This window comes from Onychomys torridus, chromosome 20 (genome assembly GCF_903995425.1).
Source record: "Onychomys torridus chromosome 20, mOncTor1.1, whole genome shotgun sequence".
In the NCBI taxonomy this organism is placed as follows: Eukaryota; Metazoa; Chordata; class Mammalia; order Rodentia; family Cricetidae; genus Onychomys; species Onychomys torridus.
In genome coordinates this window covers 34,262,352-34,283,763 of record NC_050462.1, presented here as the reverse complement: position 1 = coordinate 34,283,763, position 21,412 = coordinate 34,262,352, and the positions used below count along the sequence as shown (strand labels likewise).

General features: G+C 40.0%; 1 protein-coding gene across 1 annotated transcript in view; it reads left to right on the top strand.

The window, feature by feature from the left end:
• Tbc1d15 (TBC1 domain family member 15) overlaps positions 1-21,114 on the top strand; it is a 54,458-nt gene extending 33,344 nt beyond the window's left edge. The window contains exons 11-17 of the mRNA XM_036169708.1: positions 2,175-2,291; positions 9,418-9,518; positions 12,901-13,000; positions 13,763-13,860; positions 17,091-17,207; positions 17,701-17,787; positions 19,784-21,114. Coding sequence (XP_036025601.1) covers positions 2,175-2,291; positions 9,418-9,518; positions 12,901-13,000; positions 13,763-13,860; positions 17,091-17,207; positions 17,701-17,787; positions 19,784-19,993 — 830 coding nt within the window. The 3' untranslated portion in view covers positions 19,994-21,114. The remainder of the gene's footprint in view (positions 1-2,174; positions 2,292-9,417; positions 9,519-12,900; positions 13,001-13,762; positions 13,861-17,090; positions 17,208-17,700; positions 17,788-19,783) is intronic.
• Positions 21,115-21,412: the final 298 nt, after the last annotated feature.

The window sequence follows — 21,412 nt, the reverse complement described above, 5'->3', positions numbered from 1 at the left end:
TATAGTGAGTCCGGATTCAGTGAGAAACTGCTTCAAAAAGGGTGGGGTGGAGCAATATAAAGACACTGAAGGTTGACTTTCAGGGGCATGCACACTCAAACCTCCATGTACACATGCAAAATGTATTCATGCTCACCTTTGCTCAGGAGGCTGTAGGTCTTGTGGATCACATGAAGAAGATGGGTTTAAGTATGATGGAAAGCTGTTGGAATAAGAGTGTGTTGTAAGAGCACGTTATTTATATTTTTTGCTGCTATGTGAAAATGGGTCCTATCAAGTTGTAAGTAGGAATAAGAAAGCTGTCTAAAATATAAATAGGGTTAAGGAAGCTACTTAGGGGTAGAAGTCTAATCAAGAGGCGGTGGTAGTACAGAGTTAGAGGACCCATGTTGTTGATAGAATTTGCAAGACTTTTGGTATATTGAATGTTGAGTGGAATAGACTTGTTTTCGTGACCTAAGTGCTCAGTATTGCCAGTTCCTCAGCTGAGAGATTTTGAGCAGAAGAGTAACGTGACCAGTTATGACTTAGCCGCACACTTGGAGGCCTGCAGACTGGTTCTAGAGGGCAGAAGTGATGGGGGAGACATTTGAGGCTCTGCTCAAGTCCAGATGAGCGCCACGGCTGCTGGACGGAGGAGACTAGCAGCAGACAGACTTGTACGGAGGCTTGAAGCTACAGTGTGCATCCTGCAGCTCCCTGGTGCGGGGGGACTGGAGCAGAGGCAATGGCAGCAACGTCTAGATTGTTCATTTGTTCAGGGCCTCTGAGTGTTTGGAGAAGAGCAGACACAGCACCATGGCTAGAATGGAGGTAGTTAGGTAGGGAGTGCAATGTATTGGGTGGGCGATGGCAATTTTGGCTTCTCTATGGTTTTGTTTTTTAATTTTTATTTGGTTATTGTGTATACAGTGTTCTGTCTGCACTTATCCCTGCAGGCCAGAGGAGGGCACCAGATCTCATTGCAGATGGTTGTGAGCCACCATGTGGTTGCTGGGAATTGAACTCAGTACCTCTGGAAGAGCAGCTAGTGCTCTTAACCTCTGAGCTCTTCTCTGAGTCTCTCCAGGCCTTCTCTATGTATTTTAAAGATTTAATTGGTGTACAATGTCAGTCAAGGGAAGGAAGGATGGATGTCACAATTGTAGGGTGAGCAGCTGGAGAAATGGAGTTGCTGTGCTTTATTGACAAGGTGGGACAAGCCAGAAGAGACAAGTTTGTAAAGGGCTATTTGGAATTCAGTTTTGGATAATAGTTCTGGGTATTCACTAAATAATATGTCAGAATGAGGGGGCTCAAGTTCCAAGGTGCGTTAGTAGCTGGAGATAAATCTAGGGTCACTAACATACTGGTTAAGAAACTGTGATTTAGGAAACTAGATAAAGATTTGACAAGCAGACAGTACGGTTGGAAGAGGCCTCAGAAACGAAGGCACTTTCATTTACAACTGGGGACATCATGGAGAAGCGAGAGAGGAGACCATAGTTTCCTAAAAGACTGATGAACATGGCTCAGGAGAGCGGCTGTGATGTCAGGAGGGCTCACAATGTGGGCAGTGCCGAGATCACCAGAGTCTGACTGTAGCGAGTGCTTTGTGGGTTGTTGAGTGTGACAAGATGGCTAGCCTGAGTTCAAGAGGGAGGAGGAGGAAAGCACTTGGACACGGCACATGCAGAGATTGGGGCGGCAGACAGGGAGGAGTGGTTGAGAGGGTTTCTGTGCTGGTGAGCGCAGCACACAGTGGCGAGCTGTGTAGTTCAGTAAAGACAGTTGACCGGTCTGTAGAGGGTGAGGGACAGGAGTTCCTAGAGCAGCCAGAGAATCCTAGTCCTGTGGTGGCTGCTGGTGCTGGAGCTCATGCGTAGGAAGACAGGCTGCTTAGTCACTGTCAGGGGAGCTCATTCATCAAGATGGAGAGGAGCGTGAGACTGAATTCCCATGCAGGCTGATTTCTGTGTGTGTGTGTGTGTGTGTGTGTGTGTGTGTGTGTGTGACCACCACAATGTATGTGTGGAGGTCAGAGGACAACTTTTTGGGAGTCAGTTCTCCAGGAATTTTTCTTTATTAATTAAAGCTTGTCAAGAAGTGAAATTAATAAGAAATCCTATGCTTGTTAGATAAAAACTTTATATAAGAATCTGCTTTTTGAAATATGTGATGATTTTCTTCTTTAGAAAAAGATGTCAACAGAACGGATCGAACAAACAAGTTTTATGAAGGGCAAGATAACCCAGGACTGATTTTGCTTCATGACATTTTGATGACCTACTGTATGTATGATTTTGATTTAGGTGAGTTCTGTAAACTTTTGATTTAAATAAAGACTCTGTGTTTATTTTAGAATTTAAATGGATTGGCTGGTTTGGAAATGGTAATTGCCTTAGAAGCCTACGAGGCTATGACTCCACAGGAGAGCCCTAGGTTGTCACAGCAAGTCACAGAGGCATTGTGGAACTCTTTTAATTTTTTAATTTAATATCTTCAGGATGTTACTGTACTAGCTGAAGTAGTTTTAGGAATTTAACAGTAGCTTGCTCCATTTCTTTTTATGAAACTACTTATTTGTAAGGATGGATATTTGGCCTTGCTGTGTAAAAACCAGTGAAGAATATGGGTGAAGACGTGATCTTCTATGAACTTCCAGCTTGGAGGACTGGTATAATGCTCAACAGTGCTCATTAGTTCAATGCACAGAAACACAGGCTGAGCATCTCTTACCTGAATGGTTTGAACCAGTGTTTCAGATTTCATGGCTTTTTGGATTTTGAGAGCTTACTTGGAAGTTCTAGCTGGGGAGGGAAGCTACTCAGATCTGCTGGACTGGAGACCATTTCCTCTATTTGGTTGTCCTCTGAGTGCAAAACTTCAGGAATGACTCTTGTGGAGAGCTAATGGAGGAAGCAGACACCCTGGCAGCCAGCCAGACCAGCCGAGTCCGCTGTGGTGGTCAGTGGGTGACAAAGGTAACCAGGTCTCCCTCATGTCAAAGTTTGGAATTGCAGTGTATGCATAGACATCACTTTGGGCTCCCTCATCTGGAAATCTGAAATACATCAAACCCTGAACCTCTCAGCCCTTGATGAGCTGTTTGGAATAGGTGTGTAATTCATGGAGCTGTTGGTAATTTCTTGAAGATTAGGGAGACATTAAAAATGCATTTGTGGAGAAAGTCTGAGAACCATTGTTTATACTTCCTTCTTATGGAAGAAAAATCTTGACTGGAGCTTTCAGATTGTAGAGTGGAGTGTTTTGTGAGTCCTACCAAAATGAGTTATTGGACTGGCATATGAAATGGGATATCGTACAGGGAAGGGACACTAGGGGAGAAAAGCTAACAAAGCAATAGTGTTTGGGTTGGTCTTACTCTGTAGCCCAGCCTGGCTTAGAACTTGATACGTAGATCAGGCTAGCCTTAGACTTCAGCTTACAGCGATCTGCCTGCCTTTGCTTCCTGAGTACTGGGCTCAAGGGAACCAGTATTTTAAGTAGTAAGAGACCTTGAGCTGTTTCTCTCCCCAAGCATCAGTCCATTATAAATAATAAGTAATGCATAGTCCCGAGTTCCTACCGTTCAAATGGCTCCTTGCTAGAAACTGTCAGAAATAGTGTTTTCCAGATCATTTCAGGAGAGCTTTGGGCGTCTTTTGGAGTAGCTGATTGGATTACTCAGCCCATTTAAACTCAAATGAACCTAAAATTATAAATAACATTTTCTTCATCATTTATATTTTATTAATTCTCTCGGTTATTGTTCTCAAGGTATCAGCCTTTTTAATGACAATATTTTGAAAATTAGAGTTCTCATGAAAGTGAAAAGACGTAGCCAGTCCTATCTGCCATACCTGTAGTGAACTTCATACTGGATCATTGAAAGCATATGGAATGACTTTCAGACGATAGAGTGCTGTCACACTTGATTTGATTTTAATTTTATATTATAATAATAGCTGTTTGAAGAAGTGAGGCTGTTAGTCCCACTTTATCAGTTAAAGTGTATTGGTTTAGAAAGTGACTCCAGGTTGACTAAGAGGATAATTAATCCAGGCTTAGAGATTCTAATCTTCGTTACTAGCTGGCATTCTTACCTCTATACCAGTGGTTCTCAACCTATCGCTCATGACTCCTTTGGGATTGAATGTCAGATATTTAAATTATAATCCATAACAGTAGCAAATTAAATTATGAAGAAACAATGAAATTAATTTTATGGCTGGGAATCACCATTGCGAATCGCTGCTCTATACCTTCAGCACTCCAGTCCATTGCCATTTTAACAATTTAGTATTGTAGAGAATAGGAGCATTGTTTTTGAGAACAGGTGGCATTATGCATTCTTGCCGATAATTTTAAATAAGAATTCACATGGCTGTGAAGAGAAGTGTATCAGTTTGCCATCTCTATTTGTCTACACTAACTCCAGACTTTCTAATCAGACACATCAGGTTAAGTTTCCCATGATTAACTGGGTTTATTAGAAGCTGAAATAGCTGTTTCTACAATCCGTGGGCCACATTTTCTGTCCTTCACTCATACTTAACCTAGGCAGTAAATTTAGTCTTCTGATGACTGCATCCTGTTGACTTGTTTTCTTTACTCACACATGAGTGGTGAGTAATACATCTTCCTGGAACTCAGTCTTGCTATTGAGAAAATAGAGCAAAATGGTGCAAAGCATACAGAAAACTTAAAGAAGATTAACTTAGAGAACACAGGTGCTGTGCTTCAGGAAGTGTCTATGGGCCTTCTATTTCGTTTTGTACTGTGTTGGAACCCGTTTTTCCTCGTGGCTTTACCCAGCAGGTCTGCATAGAGAGGATGATTAGACCACAGGCCTGAGTACAGGTGTCTGAGATGGTCTGTACTTGGCTGTGCTGCAGGGGAGGTCTTTTGCTCCATCCTTTGGTGGTGTTATAAAAAGCCCTTTGGACTAAAGCTCTGGGCTAGTGGATAAGGATTCAGGCCCACCTGAGGCTATCCTTTGCTTCTATCTGTTTCTCTCCTCTCTATTTCTAACTAAGTCTCTTATTCCTTATTCCTCAAGAGTTCCTGGGGTAAATAAATGTGGGGGCTGGTCCCCCATAGTACTGTGGGTGTTTACAAGGATGACCCTGAATGTTCAAAAGCAAGTTAAATTCTGTTCAAAGTACTGTGTGCAAGAAAGCGCTACAATGTCTAGTGTTTTTAAAAATTATTTTTCTGGGTGGTGGTGCAGCATACTTTTAATCTCTGCACTTGGGAGGCAGAGGCAGGCTGATCTCTGTGAGTTTGAGGCTGGCCTGGTCTACTAAGCGAGTTCCAGGACAGCCAGGACTACACAGAAATTCTGTCTCAAAAAACAAAAACAAACAAAAAAGCAAAGCAAAACCTAAGGTTTTTTAAATTTTATACTCCAGTAGATAAGTTTTAGTTACCTGAAAAATTGACCATCAAGTAGACTAAAGTTTTATTTTCAGTGTAAGAAAATGTGTACTAGGGTTATAAGAAATGTTATTTCTCCCACGTTTCCAGCTATGGAAATAATTTTGGAAATCCCTTGGAAATCAAGGTGCCACTGATTAAGATGCACAGTCAGCAGTAGTGTAGACTCCAAGTGCAGCTGAATACAGTGGTAACCAGCTTTACCATGCCTCAGTGAACAAGAATTCAGACATTCATTGTGCCCTCGATCTGTACCCCGAAGAACATGACCTAGAAGGATGTAACGATTTAAAGGCTATCTGAAGATAAAGAATAATTTGACAGCTTGCCTCAGCTAAGACAGAAGAAACAGGGTAGTGATCTCATATGAGAGCTGAAGACTTTAAGGATTAAATTAGCTTTCTGGAAAGTTTTATTCTTCATAACTTAATAACAAAGCACCCCCTCCCCCCCAGGAAAGGTACATTGCAGATCTTTTGAATAGTACACTTTGAATTTTTCTATCCTAGAGTGTGCACTCCAGGCACAGTAGACTCTTACTCCTTTGCACTTTGTTCAGGTCGGATGATTCCCTTCCTACTCTGATTGGTTTAGGTTAGTAGTGTCCCGTATTTCTTTGTCAGTGCCAGACTGGCAAATTCTGATGATAACCATCTCATCTTCTTAGTTGTTCCTCTCCTGAAACTCCAAACCTCTACATAAATCTGTAGACACGTTTATGTTTAAATATGATATTCTTTTCTCTAAATTTCTTCCTTGGAACTGTGAGAATTGGTTATCTTCTTAGAAACTAGGTGTTCTCTTATTCTAATGTGAGTGGCATCGTATTTTCCCACAGGTAGAGATTAGACATAACACGGCAGGAAGATTGTGTGGAAAGGCATCGTAGGGGATGATAGAGCCCAGGCTCATGGTGATGTAATAAGATTGTGTGGAAGGGCATCATAGTGGATGATAGAGCCCAGACTTGTGATAATATAATAAGATTGTGTGGAAGGGCATCATAGTGGATGATAGAGCCCAGACTTGTGGTAATATAATAAGATTGTGTGGAAGGGCATCATAGTGGATGATAGAGCACAGGCTCTTGGTAATGTAATGATCATGGAAAGGAATAGTACTGGGTGACACTGGGTGACAGTATAGACTCATGGCAAATAGAGCTTCACTTTTACTATAAGGAACTGTGAGGTGATCTGAGTGCCTTTCTGTATTACACATTTGATCTGAATTTTCTTTTTTTCTTTCTTTTTTTAATGTGGAGCTGAGGATCGAACCCAGGGCCTTGCGCTTGCTAGGCAAGTGCTCTACCACTGAGCTAAATCCCCAACCCCTGATCTGAATTTTCTAAAGAAACTTTGGCTTTACCTCTATTCTCAGTAAAAATAAACAGGAATGAGAGATGGACACTTGTTTGTAACTTGTAGCAATATTGTCCTCGTCTCCTTTTTTAAAGACGCACTGTTTAAATGGCCTCCCTAAGAAAGATTTTTGCTGAGCAGAAATGCAAGTCTTGGATTTGCAAATGAAAGGCTGTATGTTGCACAAACATTTCAAGGTACTAGTTAGGAAGTCTTTGTGCTGAGCCTAAATGGCCTGGACCAGAAAGTTGAAGCTGTTGTTGGGGTAGAGGCAGAAAGCAGAACTGCAAATTCAAAGCCTACCAGGATTACAAAACACAGGTGGTATCTCTTTCAAGTCTGTTCAGGAAACTTATAAGACAAGTTCAAAGTCAGTGTGGTCTACTATGTGAGACTTTGTCTCAAAATAGAAATGGTAAGAAAAATGAAGATATATGCAGTGATAGAATGTTTCCTGTCATGTGTTTACCCTCAACACCATTGCCAAAACAAAAAAAAAAAAAAAAAAGAAGGAAAGAAAAATGTTGCTCATTTTGACAACTATACAAAAGGTACCACAGTACAAGTGAACAGGCACTTTCACACACCAGCTCCTTTGCTGATTAAAATTTTGATGTCCAGGGCTGGAGAGAGGGATTAGCAGGTAAGAACTGCTAGTGGCTCTTCCAGGTGATCCAGACTTCATTCCCAGCACCCACCGATGTCCCAGATTCCGTTCCTAGCACCCACATGGTGGCTCAGAACCTTCTGTAACTCCATTTCTAGGGGATCAGATTCCTGCCTCTGGATACCAGGCTCACTAGTGGTATACAGACATACATGCAGGCAAAACGCCAAAACCAGAAAATAATATTAAATAAAAGAGTCTGGAGTCTGAAAACAACTTGTAAAACAAGAAACTTGAGCATTTTATAGAGTAGAAATAAAGAAACTTGATATCCAGGTGAAAAGCAAAATTAACACTTCGTTTTAAATGAAGGGTGTGATTTCTTAACTTGCTGCTTTTTCACACAATCAAGGACTGTAGTGTCATAACTGAGAAATTACTGTAGTAGCAAGAAAAAGGTAGTTCAAGAGACAGTGACAGTTGCTAACTTGGGTCAGCGAAAGATACCAGGGGAAGAGGGGAGGCCAGCGTTGACTACTGTTTAAAGGTGGGGCACAGTTTTGTGGTTCTGTTGGTGTGAGTTAGCCAGTGCAGTGCATGGGGAGGCGGTGGGCCTCTCCAGTTAGTGTTCTGCTTTGCTGGTGTGTTCAGATACCCTAGTCCTGGTCACTCTGGACGTGAACTTTCTTCCTGATATTCCAGTCCTCCTTCTTCAGTGTTCTCATTGCCTCCCCGCCTGTTTCCTCTGTAGCGTCTGGTCAAGCATGTGCATTTCACTTTGCTTCATCTCTTCTTTCTCTTGATGCTTTTGCACATCTCTTTAAAAATTACTTTCAATTAAAATATATTGGTGAAATTATTAAGGCCACTCCATGTAGTTAAAAGGGAGGTTTATTTTGTGGGGTAGCTTACAAATGAAGGGATAGGTTGCAGGGTCTGGGAAAGGTATGGCGCAGTCCGGCGGTGTTCTCTGGAGAACTCTGCTTGGTCTACCTCCAGCGTCCAGGGTCCCGGAGCCAAGAGAAGCCTCTCATCTTCCTCCTGGGTCTTCAGCATTCTCTCTCAGCCCTGCCTTGTAGGCGTGACCATTACCGAAGCCTCAATAGGGGTTGGAACTTCCAGGCCAAGGCTGGAATGGCTACCCACTATAAAAATATAATTATTATTTCCCTTCTCTCTACTCACTCCAACCCCCTTGCTCTCCCTAAAAATGATTAAAAATCTAAAAATCACGTGTTTTTCTTTAATTATACTACATATATGTGCATGTGTTTGCATAGGTATGTATGAAATAATATATAGCCTCGCCCTGAGTCCATTCCGTGTTGGATGTGTGCATGTTTTTGGGGCTGACTGCATGGTATTGAATAGCCAATGAAGGGGAGAGCCCTCAGCAGACTAATTCTCTATCTCTCAGCAGTCATTAGTTGCCTATAGTTCTTTGCCTAGGGATGGAGACCTGTGATACTTCCATGTTACCATGTCAGCTGGTGGTGTATTGTTGAGATCTTGTTTAAGTAGCCATATTGTAGAGATTTCATGAGTACAGCTTTCCTGTCACATCTAGAAGACAAACTTTTGCAGCAGACTTCCTGGTCATCTGGCTCTTTGAACCTTTTGGTCCTCTCTTCAGTGATGTTCCTTGAGCCTTAAGTAGGGATTGTGTTGTAGATGTATATCACTTGGTGCTGGACACCTCAGGGGCAGTTCTCTGCATTTTGGTCAAGTTGAGGATTTCTGTAATGGTCTCTGTCTGCTGGAGAAAGAAGCTTCTTTGATGAGGGGTGAGAGCTACACATTCTTGATGGTGACCTCTGTGTTAAAACACGTTCTAGTTAAAACACATAGACTTGATTAATGTGTCATTCGGAAACAACTGATCTTTCCATCTTTTTGTTTTCCTTTCTTCGTGGATGTGAGCATCTGTCAGTTTTTACTCATAGGAAGTACGTTTGAGCTATATGGTAGTGATATGTACAAAGGGATTCACAAAATTTAGGTTTTCAGAGACTTTCCCCTTCTTTTTCTCAGGATATATACAAGGAATGAGCGACTTACTTTCCCCTCTTTTATATGTGATGGAGAATGAAGTGGATGCCTTTTGGTGCTTTGCCTCTTACATGGACCAAATGGTAAGCAGAGGGATTCCTTCCTCTATTCAGACTGAATCTGAAAAATCCAGTTTTATTAGTGTATTAGATTGATTTTAATATCTACCTACTATGATGGAGCTTGAAATTATTATTGCATATTCTTGTTTTACTTCTTTTTAACAAGCTTTCAAGAGGCTAGGGAAATGCTAGAATTGCTTTTAATATGAAAAAATTGATAATATCTGTTGGTAGTACAGAAATTATTGGATTTAATATCAGTAAATGCTTGTGTTCTGTAGGAGAGCCATGTGTCATCATAGAATATTGATGAATAGATGAGTTCAGTTTTGTGAACTTTATAGTGGTTTCAGATATAAAGCTAGTGCCATGCTTTATAGTAGTCTTCTGACCTTCACTGAATGTCTTGGATTTTGTCATTGTAATACCTGGCTTATCTCCACATATGTCTTAAAATGTTGGTGTCTCTGACACTTCCTTAGACTCCATTCCTTGTGATTTTCCAAGGAGGATGTGATCACTAGAATGTCTGAGATTACATATCATAGAGCAACATTTTATCATTGTTAATATATCTTTGAGACAGAGTTCTAGGATCGTAGGACAGAGCCACTATTAACAGAGATAAGGAGAAAAGTCTTGTCAAGCAATTGGTTAGAAAACGATTTGGTGTAGGTGAGTGCATGGAGGGAGTATGAGTAAATAATGGCTTATATGAAATGGAAAGCCCTGACCACCCTGTATTGTTTAAAAACACCACAACTAAACTTGATGCTAAGTCCTTATTTACATACTGAAGTGGGGATAGAGACTCTGAATCTGTGGTCACCAGTAGTAGTTCTCTGCAATGTAGTTTAAGTCAAGGTGAAGTGTGTATCTCTCTTGTTCTGTAGTCTCTTATTTACCTATTTTTCTTGATCAGTTCTTTCTTCCTTTGTCTGTTTTCTTAAATCTGTTGTCTGTATTTTGAATTTATCCTCATTTCTCTTAGTTCCTTTCCAAATGTGTTTGATAAAATTTACAGTTTTTAAATGTTTTTATTGTTAAATCAGTGCACGTTTAAATTAGTCCTTTGCTGCTTTGGGATCATTTGGAAAGGTTGTCAGTGTTGCAGTAATCTGGTCATATAGTTGTCTCCTTATCTTTTTGATTGGTTGATTTGCCTACTTTCTTAGTTCCAGTTACTCCCAAGTGCTCTAGAAACCCGAGGCATTTGTTAAGAAGGTCTGTACAACTGATGATCATTTCGTAAGAATTGTCTGTCCTCCTTGTGGTTTTATTGTTTATCTTTGTTCACTGGAACTGGTATGTGCCTTGTTACTGGATCATATATTTGTAGAATGCAGAATTTTCCTAATGCTCTTCATGGAGTGGTTCAACAGATTTTTGTAAAATGAATACATGAATCTTTCGCCAGTATTTAGTTCAAACCTCTACTTATAGTCTATGTCCCCCAAATTAATGTGAACATACTGTGTTTATTTTCTTACTTGTAATAATTTTCAACAAAAGAACCAGTATTGTCATACTCAGATTTATTTCAGATGCCCAAATATGCACATCTGCATGTATTTAGGTCTTATACATAAAGACTGTTCTCTCTATACATTTATAGTTTACAGTCTTCTCATTTTGTGTACCAGGAATTTTCAGTTTCTTCATTTTGTCTTTTCTTCAGTAAGTGTTCTGTGCTTTTCTCTCCATAGGAGAGTCCGGGGACTGTTCTAGTCCATAGTAAAGGGTCCCTTTCTAGTCTGCTAGCGCATCTACCATGTGGCACTCCTGTGGAAGGCAGTGTGGCAGTCAGCACCCGCCTGGCTGTTGGGTTGTGTTAGTACTGCCTCCTGTACTTTCATTTGACCTTGCTTCTGACTCCTGGTCCTTGTCTGGCTTTACTCCATGTAACTGGTTCCCTGGTTTGGGACTGCTGAACCTAATGCCGACAGAGTCTTTTAGTTTATGTGTAGTTGAAGGCTGAGACTACAGGAACACAATGCACTTTGCTGTGTTCATCGTCTGTTTTACCATAGAGGTATACTTTCATCTTCTCATCCCTGTGTTCCCAAGACACAGTCGGAAGTCCTTTATTACTGTTGCTCTCTCGGAGCACTTCAGGATGAGTACTCTTTCAGAGTAGATTTCCATCATTTTCTAGATACTTTTTTATAGCGTGACTTAGTCATCTTGGTACTCCTAACCAACTGTGATTTTTGACTGTGAAAGCAAAAATCCTGTTGATTGGCGAATTCATTTTGTTCTTCCCAGTAGTTCCTTTGGTAACTGAGGAACTGTATTCTGGAGGCTTGAGTTTATTAAGCTGATTTCTTAATTCATTGAAGAGAAAGTTTTACAATCAAGAACGGCTTCTAAATTGATAGTTTTGCTAAAGCACTGTTATAGTACTATTGAAAAAGTGTGAGGGGATGGTGTGCAGAAGTTGTTTAAGGCTTTTCACAAAGGCTAGGGAAGGTGGGGCGGCATAGAGAAGTAGAGGCTTCTGAGTTAAGGGTCAGAATGCCTGCAGGACTTTTAGAGGACTTGTTCTGGCATCTTTGGTTGTTTGTCCCAGTGTTGACAAACTGACAGTTGACAGGGAGCCTAGTCAACATTGAAGGCTGTTTGAGCACGTAAACCACAGCAGTTCACAGCCCTTCACTTCAAGAACTGTTTAGGTTTGATCGGATGGAAAGTTAATACCGCAACATTTATAAATACTTAGCTCGATGCCTTATACAACTTGCATATATTTTCCCCAAGAAATCATCTTTTCCAGTGACATTTCACAATGTCTGTTTAATACAGTATGGATTTCCGTATCTGCTCCTGTGTTCAGTCTATGGCAGTGTCATGATATGTAACCTTTGCACTTGTGAGAAAACTGTGCAAGACAGGTAGTACTTCATATGGTCATGCTCACGGCTTTGACTTCCCAAGTGCCCTATTCTTAGCAAATCTAAAAAGTTTTTTGTTCTTTAAAATGAGGCTTATTTATGTTAAGCTAAAGTGAATTGTGTTTCATATGCATATTTGAAAGGATGTGTGATAATGGGAACAATCTAATGACTGTTCTTGTCCAGAACATGTGCCCCTTTTCTAAACGTTCTAAACATGTGCGGCATAAGGAAGGGTGTCGCTGTCGGCCAGTCTGCTGCCGCCACCCTGTGTTCTTCTTGGTCGAAATCAGATAAATAGAGGGGAATGAACCTTGTTTGAGAACAAGGCGATTTTCTTCTTTTTCCCTTCCCTTTAGTGATGCTTTAGCTTTTCAATCACTTGTTTATTTATCATAATCAGTACAGTAGAAGTCCTGCATTTATTGCTAGGGATCCTATGTTTAATTATCAGTAATAATGTATTTTGAAATACTAAATATTATGTGGTAATAATTATTTTTCTTTTAAAGCATCAAAATTTTGAAGAACAAATGCAAGGCATGAAGACCCAGTTAATCCAGCTGAGCACCTTACTGAGATTATTAGACAGTGGATTTTGTAGCTATTTAGGTAAGTTGGGTAAATACAAGTACACACAGCAGGCTGTAGGACAATGCCTGTAAAAATGTAAAGGAACTTTTTTTTTTCAACTTTAAAAAAATATTTATTTTATGTGTATGAATGTTTGGATGTATGCGTACCATGTGTGTGCCTGTCTGCTTCCTTGGAACTGGGGTTAGGAATGGTTGTGAGACACCATGTGAGTGCTGGGAATTTAACCCAGATCCTCTGCAAGAGCAGCGAGTACTTTGAACTGCTGAGCTAGCTCTCCAGGCCTGGTAAAGGAACTCCTCCTTTCTCTCTCTGTTTCTCTCTCTCTCTTTCTTTTTTTCTTCCTTTTTTTCGGTTCTTTGAGACATGGTTTTTCTGTGTAGCCCTGGCTGTCCTGGGGCTCACTCTGTAGACCAGGCTGGCCTTAATTAAACTCAGAGATCTGCCTGCCTCTGCCTCCCGAGTGCTGGGATTAAAGGCATCTGCCTTTTCTTCCGGCATAAAGGAACTCTTAAAGACCACAGTGCCCCACTGCTGTTGCTAAGTTTTTAAGAAGGGTGAGATCACTTGGTATCATGTTGTCACGCACTTACTCATTTGTTTAGGGGTTTTTAAAAAATAAGTTAACCTGTACATTTCAGTTGCTTCCTTGAATGGACAGAATATAGTTAGACATACATAGAATGTATAGATAAATTGGAGTTTGATAAAGGTTCCTCGGTTCTTACATGTTAGCATAAGAATAAGCCCTATTTTTTTTTTTTTTTTTCTTCTGTGTAGAATCCCAGGACTCTGGATATCTATATTTTTGCTTCAGATGGCTTCTAATCAGATTTAAAAGGGAATTTAGTTTTCTAGATATTCTCCGATTATGGGAGGTAAGTTCTTACATTTATTATGGAAAGAAACAATGTATTCTATGTAGAGTTATAAGTATATTCTCATAGCTTCACTGAAATTTCTAAGGCAGGTGGGTTTGAACATGCATTTGTGGTCTTCTCTAATAACTCTTGGTTCCTGGACTGTCTCTTCAGAGCACAGCACTGAGATTTGAAGCCAAGTATCCCAGAAAGAGCTCTCTAGATCATTTGCTACCTTTAGCCTTTATTTGGTAGATTTGACTTTATTATTTTTTATTTTTGAGAGCTTTATACAATATGTTTTAATTGTATTCACCCCTTCCCCATTCTTCCCAAGTCCACTCCCCCTTCCCTACCCACCCACTTTCATACTCCCTCTCTCCTTTTTAGAACTCTACAAGACTGATTTGTGTTGCCCAAATAGCTTTCATTGGAGGGTGGTCAGCTTACCAGGGGTACACTCTTAGAGGAATCTCTCTCTCCTTTTCCAGCAGCTAACAATTGCTCCACAGCTCGGGGTAATGTTGTATGCTCAGCTCCCCTCTCCCTGCTGGGATTTGGTCTTGCCTGGGCTTGCACAGGTCTTATGTGTGCTGTCATAAACAATGTAAATTCAGATGTGCACCTTCCCTGCTATGTCCATAAGAGACTGTTTCTGTATAGTCAGCCACCACCTCTGGCTTCTACACTCTTTCCACACCCTCTTCCACAGTGATCCACCTCCTGGAAGGGGTGTAGTGTATATGCGCCCTTTAGGGCTGAGTACTCTTCTGGTTCATTCTCTATACCTTGGCCACTTGTGTGTATGTCTTTATGTCAGTCACCATTGACTGCAAATAGAAGCCTCTCTGATGAGGGTTCAGAGACACATGTCTATATGTGTCTCTATAGGTATAAAAAGAAGTCATTAGGAGCTGGTTTTATATTATGTCCATTTAGTAGACTAATAGTAGTAGGTTCTCTTTTAGGGCCTATGACCCATCTATCTCAGTTTCTTGGCCTAATAATGTGCTAGGTATGGGTTTCATCTTGTGTAGGTTCCTCAAAAAGCCAAAAATAGATCTACCGTATGACCCAGCTATGCCTTTCTTGAGTTAGTCAGGGTTAGTCAGGGTTGTGTATAGGAATAGAAGTGATAGAATGAAAATAAAATGGGGGGGGGTTATTTGTGAATATAAAAGAGGATTTATTAGAGCAGCTTACAACAGTCTAGTTCCAAACAGAAAGGCTAAGAATCCAGTAGTTATTCAGTTCCTAAGGCTGGAAATCTCAATTCTTCTCTGCTGGAATCCCTAAGAAGTATATTTTAATACCATTAGAAGAATGCCTTAGCAGCAGACTAGATGAACTTGCCAGTGAGAGGGAAGAGCATTCATCAACCATACTCATCTGTGAACGCTGTCTAGCAAGACACACCCTCTGGTGCAATAGAGGCTCAGACATCATGGGAATAACCAACTACTTTCTGATTGAATGTAAGGCTTGGTTTTGTGAAGATGGTTACATTTTGGTATACATTTTTTAAAACATTCCAGAAAGTTTTGGTTTATAGGCTGAGGCATTACAAAGGAGATGGCTTGTGTTTTCCTTTTCAATGAATTTAAGTTACAACACACTGGTAATAACAAATAACAAGCATATCCTGCCTCTTTCCCTCCCCATGCTGCTACCTACGTTTTCTTTATTTTCAAAAAAGGTATAGTTCTCTTTAATTAGTACCCCTGTTCCATTTTTCTTTCTTTTCTCTATAATGGGGATTCATTTTTCTGTTTTGGGTGTGTATCCCTTTATTCCATTTTCTACTCAGAGTAACTTTCCATGAAAAACAGGAAATGACGTTTTTATTGCTCTTGTTGAGTATCTGTTAATAACAGATGTAGCATGGCTTTAAAAAGTGCAATACTAGTACAATGTCTTATTATGTCATATCTTTATAAAAACTAAGAATGACGGAATTTCTACCAAGGAGAGACTATGTAATACAGTTGTAGCAAACTCCTTCTACAGCTGGGAATTAGTTCCTGTACTTCCAGTAGAGAAGGCTGTGTGCTAGTTGAAGGACATTGCTTTGTGCTGCTGTGTCCTGCATGGATTCATACTTAAATGTGTGTCACATATGTATAGTTAGAACCTGAACTTTTTTTTTGCAGTTTGTTTTCATATATTTTGGTCATGTTTTCCCTCCCATAACTCCTCCCAGATCCTTCCCACCCACCCAGCTTTATTTCTTTTCTCATTCTCTTAAAACACACGAGTTCATGCATACATACAAACAATAATGTACACAAAACCAAAACAAACGAAGCATGGAGTTGTTAGTGATGGCTGCTACTCCTGGTCATGGGGCCTGCCCTGGAATGAGAACCTAAACTCTTTTTTTGGTTTTTTAAGACAGGGTTTCTCTGTGTAACTTTGACCCTTTCCTAAAACTCACTTGGTAGCCCAGGCTGGCCTCGAACTCACAGAGATCCACCTGGCTCTGCCTCCCGAGTGCTGGGATTAAAGGCGCGTGCCATCATCACTGAGAACCTAAACTCTTAAGCTGGATTAGCTTGATGTATTCCTTACACATTCAGCTGTGCTCCACTAGCAGTGTTTGTATGGTTCCCTTTCTTCCCCAAAAAGATGTCATTAAGTACATTGCCCGGGCAAAGCAAAGTCTTGTCTTGAGTTTGTTGGCATCAGCCCATATTTGGGATAAAATGTAGGCGTTGCTCAAATGTGTTTGTAGTTGGGGTGTTAATTTTGTGTAGTTCCTTTGGTTTCTGTTGGAATCAGGGATACTCTTTATCTTTAGTTATAGGATGTAATACAGGGTCTTTTATATATGGTGTAGAAATATCTCTGGTTGTTTCTGCTCTTATGTACTATAATTAGGCCTTTTTTAATTTGTAGGATTTAATCTCCCTTAATTTTTGTAAGTACTGAAGATTTGTGAGAATGTCAAAGTTCAGAAAAATATTGGAAAAGATCTAATCTTTATATTTTAAGGCTGACCTTAAGAGTGTGCCATTAGTCAGTAGTGCTTTTTATTATTAGCTGCTCAGTGTAGTTATTTGATGAGTCACCTTGGAAGTAGATCAGATAGTAACTTGATTTTAATTCCTTTGTAACTCCTTCAGTTCCTGTCTGTTAGGTAGAAACTGGACATCCTAACTAGGCATGTTTATTGCTTCAGAATTAGCATGTATCTTTGAGGAAATAATTTAGAATGGATTTTGTTACTAAGTAACTTCCATGTTTTGTAGGTAATGTGGACGGAACTGCCCTGTAAGAACTTCCATCTTCTTCTGTGTTGTGCTATCCTGGAATCAGAAAAGCAGCAGATAATGGAAAGGCATTATGGCTTCAATGAAATACTTAAGGTGGCTCTTTTCTCACTAGATGATGGTATTCTGGTGCTTCTCTCTGGCGGTCCTCATGCACAAAACATCTCTTTGGAGTGTTGTTGAATCTTAGGAGTAGCTCACACTGTGCCCCTAACATCTGGTGCTGGACCAGTTTTCTGAGATGACACTTTAGTAAATATATACTGCTCAGTTCTCATCAGGTGGCTGTTTAAGAAGGAAAGTAGATTCAGCAAATGTTTTTTGATGTAGTTTAGTCTTTTCTTATAACTATGAGCTACAAGACTTGAGAATGCTGCAGGGTTAATGCTCTGTAAGCTTATTATTCTTTGGCTTTAAAACCCGGAAGAGTCTAATGAAAGAGGTATTGGATCTTCTGTGGGTTTATAATATGTGAATATTTTTAAATTATGGGTAATATCTGCAGTATAACTGGTAATAAATTGCTTATGTTTTAGAACATAATAGAGCTTTCTGTTTTGATTATCATTCTCTTCTGTTGATTTTTTAGCACATCAATGAATTGTCCATGAAAATTGATGTGGAAGATATACTATGTAAAGCAGAAGCAATTTCCCTACAGATGGCACAATGCAAGGTATACAGTGTTGCAAGTAATTGCAGTATTTTCTCCCTCTTTATCAACTAAGGAAGGATTTTCTTATAAAGAAAGTGGATGGCAGCAGATGGAGGGCAGACACAAAGCTTTTGTTTTAGTTACTATTGTAAGTTTACCTCACTTTTAATTGAAACAGTTGACTAATTATGCCAGATTGGAAACATTTAATTGGCAAAATGGCAAAAGTAATGAAAATATTTCTACAACTGGAGGCTGTAGATTTTAAGTGGCAATACATTATCCAACTTAATGAATACAGAATAGGATCTCTTATTAAATATGCAAAACCCAGAACCAAAGATAGGTGATGACCAGAAGCATGTGGATGGTGGTTTATCTTATTACATTTTTCATCAGGCTCTTGTTTCTAAAAACAAAGATACATTTAAGGTTTTATCTGAATTTAAACCAAATCATTATAGCGCCCCCCCTCTTGTTTTACTTTAAAACTCAGACAATTGTATTTTAAAATTATAATAAAGTTAAAAGAAAAACTCCAGGGCAGGCAAGTTGCAAATCTCAGTAGCTGCTCAGAGGAGCGGATGAAGGAGAAGGGAATCAAAACCAGTTTTGTTTAGGCCAGCATAGCAGCCACATGGGGGCGTGGTGGTGGTGGGTTTAGAGACAAGAAGGAAGCCCAGAGAGTCAGAAAAGCAGCCTTGGGTCCCTGCCAGCCAGCATCAGGAGGAAGAGGGTGGGGACAGGGAGGAAAAGTCACATCTTTCTGTCCAAAGCTCAGAAACATAAGCAGACCCAGCCAAACCCCATAATTCATAGGAACTGATGGCTTTTTCATTTTTAGAATTTTTGTTCAGTTTTGTATCATTTCCCCACCCTCCATGGGTCCAAATGGTTATTTAGTTTAGTTCTAGGGAAGTTTATTGGATAGCTACTCTTTCAAAACCTGCCTGTAAGATGACTTTGAATCTTTAAGGAGCTAGTGTTGCATGGGGAGGTAGAATAACTAGGAACAGGAGAGGAAAGAGGGAAATTCAAAATGTTAGAAAACTAAATGGGGTTTGGTCGGTGCGTCCTTACAGCCCCACCATTGGAGAGGTGGAGTTATGAGGATCATGAGTGTAAGGCCAGCCTCAGCTGTGTAATGAGTTGGAGACTAGCCTGGGCTACACGAACCCCTATACAATTTAATGAACTGTAAAGGCCATAGCAAGCAAGCAGACAGCAGTGAGAAGCAGCTGCGATAGATGCTGGGGTAGAGTGACGAGTCTGGGTGAGGTCCAGGAACTGCTTCTGTTCTGACTCCACTCTGCTGTGTGACAGAACCCGGCCCAAAGCTGCTGGGGGAGGCTGTTTCCACCTATTGGTCACATCCCATCACCGAGGGAAGTCAGAGCCACTGGAGAGGGCTGCTTTGTGGCTCACTCGCAGGCTCTGCTTGTTAGCTAGTGCTTTTTTTTTAGTGTGTGTGCGCGTGTGTGTGTCTCTGTCTGTCTGTCTGTCTGTCTGTCTTGACTGTCTTTCCGTTCTGTGTGTATGGGCATGTGAGAGAAGGCATGGTCCTTGAAGGTCAGAGATGTTGGTTCCCCTAGAGCTGGGGTTTTAGGCAGTTGAGAGCTGACTGAGCGAGCCATCTCTCCAGCCTCCTACCTGGCTTTCTTTTGCAGCCCATCCCAGCACCACTTACTTGTTCAGGGAATGGTGTGGCGGGCGGGCGGGGTCTACTACATCAATTAGCAATCCAGACAATCCCTGCAGACAGGTCTGGGCAGTCCTTCAACTCTAGGCTGTGTCATGTTGACATTTAAAGCTAACTGGGAAAATGGATGAAATGGGTAGAATTTCATTTGGAATACAGATGATGAGAGAAGACTGTGTGGCACTTACACTGTTGAAATAAATGTTCAGATTCCAGATTCCAAAATGAAGTAGTATTAAAGGCTTACTTTGTGAAAATTTTTCCTCAGTAGTAAATAAATGATTTTATATTTGATTTTTTTTGTGTGTGTGCGCTCAGGAATTGCCACAGGCAGTTTGTGAGATCCTGGGGCTTCAGGACAGTGAAGTTACAACGCCAGATTCAGACACCGGTGAAGATGAAAATGTTGGCACGCCTTGTCCTACATCCGCACTTCCGAGTAACTCCTTGCCCATCCTCGCTGCTGCCAGTAAAGCCAAAGATGACAGCCCAGCACAGACATTATCCCCCCCAATGCCTGCAGATTAACACCTGCATGATCATTTGTCGTGCATTTTGTAAGAGATACTTTGTTGCAAGTCCTTTTTAAGTCCATGAAAGGTAGACATTTACAGTCTTGGGATTGATCATGCTTTAAGTTTTATGGAAAGACAGTGTACTGATGTTCTTGCATTAAAGCTTTACAAAGTTTTAAACTAATTATTTTTGTAGTTACTTCTACCAAATAGCCTTTCCTTTTCAATAACATTCCTTAGTATTTTTATAGCTAAGTGCATTTTATTTTGTTGCTGATGAACTGGGATTGGATAAATACTACAAGTGGATGCTTTGGAAATTACGCACTTTGAAAAGCATTCACTGTTTACTCTTTAGTGGGCTTTGGACTTGATAAAATTAAATGTTGAGCCTTTATAAAGCATTCTAAGCTGAGGAGATTGTTACTCAGTGATGAGATTTAAAAATGCAAACAAATTTGATTTTTCTATTGTTTACAACAATACTCAGCTTACATATTTATGCTGGTTGAATGTGATTTAAATTAGACATTTTCACCAATGTAGTTACTGTGTGGATAAAGAACTACTTCAACCTTAGCAAGTGGATTGGCAGTATGTTTTTTACAAAGAATTTTTCTTCACTTGTATATAGACTATATATAAGTACTATTTATGAGTATAAGAAAGCATAGTCCTATTTTCTTTAACTGAATAAACTTGACATTGATTTATATAAGCTGATTCAACAAAATTAATACATGGCTTCAATATAAGATTTTTTCAAAACTATTTTCTTAACTGAACATTTATTTAATGAGACGACATTCAGCCCTATCTATACCTGATATAATTTTAAAATTAATCACTGTAATCTCACTTTACTAATAATGTTTATTATCTTTCCTAATAATGCATTAATTGGTTAAGCAGATCTTTAAATTTTTATAAAGTATTCTTTTCAGAAAGCTTATGTCAAAAATTTCCAGGCACTGTCATGAGTCTCAAAGTAATATTTTTTGTATATGAATGAAGCTGTTTTTACCATGCAGTATTGCATGATTTTAAGTTATGTGGAATTAACATAACTGATTCCGTTTTAATTGTAATTTGCTAAACTCTTGTACATATCATTAAAATCCATTCAAAGCTGAAGTAGTGTTTTCAGTTAAATTATACTGAGAAACTTGGTTCTTCATCGAGTAACTCCAGGTGGACGTCCACTCATCACAGGTTTTCACTATGGAAGTCGTCATTTCAGTGAGCTGGAGAGGTAATAAACCAACGACTCCCTTTCATACTTGGAAGCATTTCTTCATCAGTATGAACACTGTGTCTTGAAAGACACAGTTACCTGAGTCAGGGAAGCAGGTGCTGTACAGTGGTACTGCAGAGAGACCAGCTTTCTTCTTCCCCAGAAAGTAAGGGTACCAAGGAACTCTGCCCAGTTGAG